At 44.9% G+C, this 9,163-nt stretch overlaps 1 protein-coding gene across 3 annotated transcripts in view; it reads right to left on the minus strand.

Annotated features, from left to right (window-relative positions):
• ABHD12 (abhydrolase domain containing 12, lysophospholipase) overlaps positions 1–8,844 on the minus strand; it is a 44,903-nt gene extending 36,059 nt beyond the window's left edge. The window contains exon 1 of one of the 3 annotated variants that reach the window (XM_049833573.1): positions 8,584–8,844. In XM_049833573.1, the coding sequence (XP_049689530.1) occupies positions 8,584–8,732 (149 nt within the window). In that variant the 5' untranslated portion in view covers positions 8,733–8,844. Of the gene's footprint in view, positions 1–7,996; positions 8,090–8,583 lie in introns of those variants that run through there. The other 2 variants (XM_049833572.1, XM_049833574.1) reach the window with 2 other exon arrangements.
• Positions 8,845–9,163: the final 319 nt, after the last annotated feature.

Here is a 9,163-nt window from a genome sequence, read left to right on the forward strand (position 1 = left end):
ACTAGAAGGTTTTGCTTCAGCTATTTGCTAGATTCAGAAGACAACTTCGATGCCTGGGGTTTTCATGCTCTTCTTTTGATTTCTAAAATTCTCCTTCTGTGGTTTAATAGATTGAGTTGAACAAGGAGAAGGCAGCTGTGGGACTTACTTCAAATATTTTCAAGTGTTTGTGTTTTAAAAGTTAATTTTGTAGCCTAACAATCTTTTTTGTTGCTCTACTACTCAGTAAGAGTTACAACACTGAAATAAATCTGGGTTAAACAAACACTTGATTTGGAAAGTCAACATAGATATCCTTCCTGTTAGCTCAGTTCAGTAGTCCCACTTTAAATGATCAAGGCACTTAATAGAGTTTAAAATTAGGAGATCCTGCTTGCAAGTTTAAATTGCCTTCAGTAAAGAAGAGGCAGATTTCTGAAGCTCAGTGTTGCACAGTTTTACCAACACTGACTGCTTTGAGAAAGAGATGCATGTCCACAAGGCGAGAGCGCAAAGCCTAGATCGCAACCTTACTCCTGGATAGGCGATACTCGTGCCAGGCCGGTCTGAAAGGACAAATGACAGCTTGCAGAGGTGATTACCTAGAACAACTTCACTCTTTGTCACAGTTCCCGTCCCACAGTTACAACCTCTACGCTCTCCCCTGCCATCCTGCCTTACAGCCAGCTACATTTAACCTGTGTTCTGGTGACCTTTTTGCTATTTCACCAGCTACCCCAGACTGCTGACTGCCCTATTCATCAGCCCTCATCAACCCTCTCTTCCTGCAAGTTTTACCAACAGTAATTGTCTCATCATTGGGATGGCTGATATACAAAATTACTCAACTTTGACCCCAAGCATGAATTCCAAGATAACTCCCCAGTTCCAAGATAACTCTCCACTGAGCCAGTTTTCAATAGAGGTAACATACTCTTCATTAGCAATGCAAAGCCTTTCAATAAAATAAACTACAGTACAAAGTCAAGTGCTTTGGAGAAACAATTTTACCACTGATGCTTTCATCAACCAGGCTGTAATCTTGACAAACCTGTCACATTTTACACTTAAGACCTCCCTTCCACAGGGCAGATCTCTTTTCATTAGTAGATATATATTTAGCTGCTCAATCTTCTTCCACTGAATTGCAAATTAACTCTTACCATTAAAATTGCACAGACTCTGACTCAGGCTAATGACTTTAAAGTCTCCTAGGTCTCCTGTTACCCTTTTAATACATCAGAAGTACTTTCTTTTAATCTTCTCGTGGTACTGATTCAGTCACAGCTACATTAACATAGTGCTCTCACATTACAGCCTTAGTGAATCTCCCTTGCTTACAATCACTCACTCTTGATGTCAGAAGCTGTCCACTACTGTAACACCAACAACATGACACTTACAGTGCAGCTACCCACTAAGTTTCCAAAACCCAGAGTTTTGTAGGGGAATTGCTGTAGAAGCCTTTTTAACTAATTTCACATCCTGGCATGATTACCAAAATAAACTGACCTGCCCTTCAGGCCTGGAAGGATCAAGTAACTTAGCTGTAACCTCCTAAAAGCACATCATGGTGCCTTTCAAAGGAAACTGGACTCAGCAAGCAGGACTCTTCATCTACAGCAGAAGTCCTGCTTGGGTATACCGGGCTTCTTGCACATACCACAGCAGCGGATTCTGGAGAGGAAATGATGCTGCCAGCGTTAGTTTTAATGAAAACACCACAATGTTGTTTTCACCAAAAAGAAACACATATATATATTGCATCCTGGAGAAAGCCTCCAGACTCGCTGTGATGACCTGTGACTGCAATTGCAGAGAACTTGATTCCTGGCTCAGCAACTACATGCCATTTATAGCATGAAAGCAAGTCATCCTCAAAAATTAGCTTGTCATAAGTAGACCATTGATCCTCTGTGTAAGTGAAAACAGGCTGGAAATAGACATGGGCATACTGGAGGAAAAAAGGATATCTAGAGGGAAAAGCACATATAGGAACCTAAGACTTGTGCTGATGTTACAAGTTCAGTTTAGCTGGTCATCCTATAGCACAGCATCACACTGGCCAACAACCCAGCCCACGATCATACTCACTGGTATGCTCAAAGGAACCTGTAATGGCCAGTTGAGAAGAAAGGACAGAAAAGATTGCGATAACACCAAGAAGACTCTGGTCTCCACAGACATCTTCAGAGGTGACTAGAAAGTCCTCTCAGTCCCAGGAGTTACCCAGAACTATCCATAAGTTGGGAAGTTTAGGTATACTGAATGAAACAAGCAGAGGTCTGCAATTCATACAACTCCAAAGTAGAAATATAGGAATTACAAAGTAGTAGCAACTAGCAACACCGCAGTAATTATTAATGCAGGCATAAACCATTAAAGCAGAGCAACTGAACCCAGGGGCACACATGATGTCAGAAGTATGGCACCACAATGAAATAAGGAGTCCAACACAAAACTCAGTCATAACTAGAGGGCAAACTGTCTTCAGTCTGAAGCAAGCCTGCCTGAGTGGAGTTCTCCATAAGAAATATGGGGACTTGAAAAAACTGCTCAGAGACTATGAGACTGTAGGGGCACATAACACAGAGCAGGTGCAGCAGAAAAATGCTGTGCTCTACTACAGAAAATCCAGAGAGACTCATGGGAAAGTTGCATCCAAGGAAAGAAATTTTAGATCATACAGACAGGCCTGCAAGAGGATGCTAGAGTCTCAAGAGATGCTTGAGAGAGTAAACCATGCCCGTTTAAACACAAAAACCAAGAAGTCAGTGATGAAAATGGTGAAAGAAGATAGGCTTTAACAGTAACACAGAGGCACAGAACTGTCAGCTACACATCAACACGATGGCCTCACAAATCAGTAAGTCCTTAAAAAGAAAGTATCCCAGATTAAAAAACCCACACTAATAAAACTAATAACTCCCCACATTGCAGAGAGTTTTGCAATTTTTGCTGAATCAGTTATACATCTTTAAGAAAGAGGGGGGAGAAGATGAGCACAAGGAAAGAGAATTACAATGGCTGCAAAGGCTGAACAAATTGGGAAGATGATGCAGAGACTGAACACCTAATGCCCCAAACTGGTAACGTGGGAGCAATTCAGAGGCACTCATTTAGCCATAAGCTGCCAAAATGGCTGACAACGCATGAGACAAACCAGGATTTAGACACAGACACTGAGTTCCCATTCATAAAACAAACCAAAAAAAGCCAGACACACGTGGAAGTAATTACAAAATCCCATTTTTAACAGATCTGAGCAAAATATTACTGTGCATCCTCTTCAAGAGAATCGTAGCCAAAAAAACCCCCACGCTACAAAAAAAATCCCCACATAAAGCAAGCCGCTTTTACACATTTTATACAAATGAGGAACTGTATTCAACCTGTACTCACTATGGAAGAAAGCACAGGCAAGTGACTGGAAACCATTTCACAGCTCCTTTGTGAACTTTGCTCAAGAACAACTGAAACAGCAGCAGCTACCCAGCAGGAAGGTGGAATTGGTGAAAAAGCTGCATGACTGATGAAATGTCCCTATACAAGCAGTCCCCTTCCTCCTTGAAGAGCACTAACAAGGAACTAGTTTAATCTGAAGACAGCAATTAAGAGAGAAAATAGCACAAAACTCACTTGGGAAAAAAAATTCTTAAGGAAGATACTGATGAAAACTTGCAGGAGAACAATTGAAAGATTTGTCATCTCTGCTACAATGACCAGTCTGGAATAATCGTAAAAGACTATGTGAATGCTTCTAGACAAAGTAACATCAGGAAAAAAGGGGCTAAGCCTAGAGATATAAGGGGCGGAGGGAGGGGGGGAACACAGATAATTGACATGGCTAAGGTTTCTGTCAGAGGAAAGATACTGCTGCTTAAATCCAAAGAGACACAGGAAGGCATGAAGCACTTCAGCTGCTGGGGCAGGATGGCACTAAGGGTCACCACACATCACATTCGACACGCCTGGGCACACTCACTGTTCCAGGAAAATTCAGCTGCATCAGAGGGAAAGATACCAGCAGACTGCTGCAGCCTCTTCTCTTCAGCAGCTCACTGTATTTTCATAAAATGCCCAGGAAAGGGTACCGTAAAAGCAACCTTCTGCCTTTCAAGAGAAAGCTGCACACAACCAACAAGAAGGCAAACATGGGTGACTACAGTGTAACTGAAATTACACCAAATTGTAATATATTCAGACAAAAAAGATCTAGCTTGTGGGATACACAGGCTGGACAGCCAGTGAAAGCGTGCCAAAAACACCCCTTGCGGGGACCTGTACCAGGAACAGGGAGCTGCTAAAAGCAAAGATAGCAGAGAGAACTGAAGAGGCAGCCTGAGGGACAGCAGGCTTCTCCAGCAATGCAGGAAGACAAAAGTATCAAGGTATACAGCTTAAGCACATGGGATTTGCAGCTTTTCGCTGCTTCACAGCATGAAGAGAGACAGAAACACATTTTAACATTTGCAGCAAACAAGTAGGGAATGGCAAAATCCGTACTTCAGGTCCATAGTCTGACTATTGACTGGGATTAATGAGGCACAGATAAGGACTAGGTCACAGAAGTGAAGGGTTAATATACATGTGACCCTTTGCCACAAGGATCAGGGTTCAGCAGAAATTAAATAGGAGAATTTGCTTTGATATCAATGTCAGTATTAAGCTCACTTGATTTTTCTTTATTCTCTGTGCTCCCACATAAATGTTTTCTATACCTAAGGCTGCTCAAATGCATTTCCTCAGAACATCAGAGCTACTGACCACAAAAAAAGTCAGAGCAACTACCCAAAACACAGTGCTACCTTAATAACCATCTAGCACTTAAACACTGTCACCTGGAAAATGCATCATAACACAAATATTAGAGGAATGGCAATCCACACAAAACACGCATACCAGGAAAGCCAAGCACTGCATGTTGCTTCTTTAGTACTGCATTAAATACATTTCAGACAAAACATTTCCATTCCTTTAAAAAAACAAATCGTTCACAGATTTTTAATGTAGCTACGGGTAAAGTTCTTAGATAACCACCATATTGTATTTTACTGCTACCTATGGAAGAAAACCAGAAATATCTATATTTGTTCCTTTCTGTTTGTAAACCACTTAAGAAAAGCCACAGCAACTACAGTATGCACTAGCTGAAGCCATATAAATCTTATTTATCAGATACCCATCCCCGTTATACATATGTGCACACACACACTTTCTGTAACAGAGTAGCTCAAACGCACAGCCACCTTTTCAGAATGAGTTTCAGCTCCTGGATGAATGAACACAGTGCAATGATATGACTGAACCAAAACAGAGGGACAAATACAGTGCTAGTAAAATTCAAAAACACTGCTGCAAGAATAAGCTGCTACTGCTGGTAAGTCAATACTGTATCCTACAAACATCACTTACATTTACAGTTATGGTGCTATTTATTTCCTTTGCTAAGGAACTAGACGTGACCAGAAAGCCTTGCTGGGGAAGTGCACGCACAAGCCCTGCTGCTGCTCTACAGCCCTGGTCACTGCTGCAATTACAAACATCGCTGCCTCTGCAGTCCCCCGCGCTCTGGACCCACGGGATCTGCCACATGATCAGTCCTTGGCTGCAGAACTACGCAGCCACTTCAGGCTACTGTGGGGTCGGTTTGCTTTTCTAATCAGCGGTTTGTGTCATTTACAAAGAGAAGATGGAAACCCACATACTGAAGCTGAACATACGTGCGGTTTTCCCAAGTCTGCAGAGAGAGTAAATAACAGCAGCACGAAATGCAGACAGCCCCACTTCACCTGAACACAGAATTCACAGCAATCACAAGTGCTGATTTTAACTATTTCATCAGTGAGCATACTGCTAAGAATAGTTTGCTGTGGTACAAATCCCCAGTTCCAGCTATTATGCCACCTCCACCATCCCAGCAACCTTGCAGCAGAGTTTTCACCTCCTTACAGTTTTTGTGAGCTGTGGAGTAAAACTGATGTAACACGCTGAAAACAACAGCACAATCAAACACTGATTTTATACCCAGTAGTATAAGGAATGCTGCAATAACAGCATGACTTTGCATCTTAAAACATGAGAATCTACATGCTTATACATCAACTTGTTGGCCACATAACTAGCCACAGTCAGGGTGCCCCGCAAGGGACGTCCACTGTATACGCACCCTCCTCACGTTATTCCTTAAAACACCCACTGCTGTCCGCTGCCAAAGGTGGGATACAGAGCTAGAAAGCTGTCTGACCTGACTCAGGGTGGTTGTTCTGGACAACAACCTTATCTCTGGGCATCACCTTCTTCTGCCTGGACCTCTCATTCCTGCACGCTCAGATTCACAATTCAGCAGTGTATTTGTTACCCTGTAGAAAATGTAAATGGAGCATATTGGCAGACCCAGACATCTTGCCTGCAAACCACTGTCTGAAGGCTCACAAGGTGAAGAAGTCAAAGGGGGTCCATTGAAAGTCAGCAAGAAAGGCAGACAACGCAATCCAGGACAGCAGAAAAGAAAAAAACAACAGAAGTACAGAAGAGAGCAATTGCTCTGCTTTGCACTTTTACTCAGTTACAAACACACACCATTTTGGCAACACTGCACAGGATGATCTACAGGACTCAAAAAAAAATAAAAATTGAGATGTGGAAAAGGGAAAGTGAGTTCCAAACAAACAAGACTTTCCTACAGTGTCAAGAGTTTAACAAACACTGCTGTATGGAATACAGCACCTGATCCAAAAAGAAGAAGGGAAAAAAAAAAAGAAAACGCCCAAAACGCCAGGACTTCAAGGACTTCTGAAATAGGCTTCCAAGGCTCAACACGGAGGAAAGTGAGGAAAATTTGCCTGCTGACCATTTTAAAATGCACAAATGGAGAAATAAATACAAGAAAACTTTCCACAGACGAGATGTGTTTTCCCTGCTTTTAGCCTGGCCTTTACAATACTGCGTATCTAACAGCTGTGCTATGTCTGGTTTCCACAAAGTACCTGCCTGTCAGACCAAGCCAACAGCCTGCGCTGTGTGCTCTTAGGGCTTGCTGAAGGAGCATTTCCACTTCAGTAAAAAGTACTTGAATGCCATTCATAATGTTGAAGAAGCTAATAAGCCATCATTTGGTTACCACTGGTCTTAGAAGTTATCCATTCGGACAAATGGAGTAAGTCTGCTGAATTTTTAAATGTTATAAAAGCAGAGCTCTGACAGACTCTGATCTATTGCACAGTCATTGAAATGGAGAGATCAACCCAGCGCCATTTTCAATTACCAAAAGCTTGTCATAACAGGAACAGAGCGCTGACAACATCCCAAAGGTTTACCTCCAGGGCACAAAATTGAATAGCTATTACCCAATAAAAGAAATAACATTAAAGCCTCTGTCTTTGAACATTACAAAAATCCATGTCATGAACAGGAAAAAGTTATTTTCAAATGTTAATTTTGTTTATGAGAACAGAAAAATTCTCAGAAAATTTACCAGAGAAACAGCCACGTTGGCTCATTTTCTAGAAATCCACTGATAAGCACTTTTTTTTTTTTTTTAACAGGCTGCTGTATTCCTGAAGCACAGCAATTTGGCTTCAGCTACCCAAACCACACAGCTATTTTGACCATTAAATATTCTTCACACTTACAAAACACGGTCAGAGAAAAGCACTATACTGGTGTAGATGAAACTAAAAGGCTCTTTTCCTCCCCAGCCCTCTGCAACTGTGAGTCCGTCTTCATTGTGTATTACATCCACCTGAAATCTTGCACGAAGAAGGCTCCAGCTTGTAAGCAGCTTCTGTTGTTACAGATTTTCTTTTTTATATAGAGGAACGCAAACATTTTCCCAGCATAAATCTGTACAAAACGTTTTAAATGTTAACACAGCTAGCAAAAAGCCACAGCTAAACTCTTCTTAATGGAGCCATGCATATAAGCTTCTCCTGCTGACACCTAAATCCAATTCATTGATAGGAAAGAGATCACTTTGACAGGCACCGGCTTTTTCCAAAAAGAAAAGACATCCTACCTGCAGGCCCCTGCTCCTCCACATACACTCTCTGAAGGAGAGGATTTTGTGCTAGCCATGTTTTTCGGGCAAACGCCTGCCTGTACCAAGGGGGGCTGGATGAAGCAACGCTCAGGTATAAAAAAAAAATAATAAAAATCAAATCGTGTCAGCCTTTGCTGGCCAGATCCGGGTCTGCAGGACCCGCTACCACCCCATTCTCTTAATTAATTATTTGTACCGAGAACTCGGAAGCATCCGAGGGGACAGCACCTGCTCACCCGGCACACAAAACCCACGGAAGCGCAACCCGGGTGGGAAACATCCCGAATTCCCACGTACCTTCCTTCCCCACCCCCGCCCCGGGAAAGGCCCTTTCCCTCTCCTTGCAAAACACAGCCCCGCCACCGGGCTGAGGAGGTGCCCGAGGCCCCGCTCCCGGTGAGGAGAAGGGCGGGAAGACGCTGCTACGGCCGCAGGCCCCGCGGGTGGCAGAGAGGCCGAGACCGGGGCAGGGGGTGGGTCTCTTCAGCGCGGGGCGGTGGGCTCGGCCGGGGAAGGGGGGATAACAAAGCCCGGCGTCGGGACGCCCCACCGGCGGCCCTCACCTGCCCAGCGGTCGCTTCATGCCCGCGTCGACGTCGGCGGCGGGGGGCAGGCGCAGGCTGTGCCTCAGGCTACAGCCCTTGTCAAGGGGCGCGGGAGCGGCGGCGGCGCGCTCATGCTCCACCGTGACAGACTCGTTGCGTTTCCTCATGCCGAGGCGGCGGCGGCGGGCCGAGGCGGCGAGGACGGCAGAAGCGACACCGCGCAACTGCCGCCGCTCGCCCTGCGCCGCGCTCAGCGCCGCACCACGCCCCGCCCCGCCCCGCCAAACCCCGCCCACCGGCGCTCCCCTCAGCGAGGAAAGGCGGCGCTTGCCAGCACTTTGGCGGGAGCGCGGCGCCATCTTTAGTGCGGGCAAAAGCGCCGGCCGCCATTTTGTTGGCGGCCGGAGGCGGGGACTCGGAAGGCGAGGGCAATAATGCCTGTGGGCGGCCCGTTCGGCTTCAGGCCCTATGCTGGCCCTCTCTCCTGGGCTTGGGAGCGGTGGTGGTGCGAAGAGATGACCCCCTGAGGGCTTTGGGAGTGAAGGGGCACAATGGGTGTGGAGCGTACAGGGCCTTGTCCTTAAAGCGTGAGGTGACG

Source organism: Accipiter gentilis, chromosome 30 (genome assembly GCF_929443795.1).
Source record: "Accipiter gentilis chromosome 30, bAccGen1.1, whole genome shotgun sequence".
Taxonomy (NCBI): Eukaryota; Metazoa; Chordata; class Aves; order Accipitriformes; family Accipitridae; genus Astur; species Astur gentilis.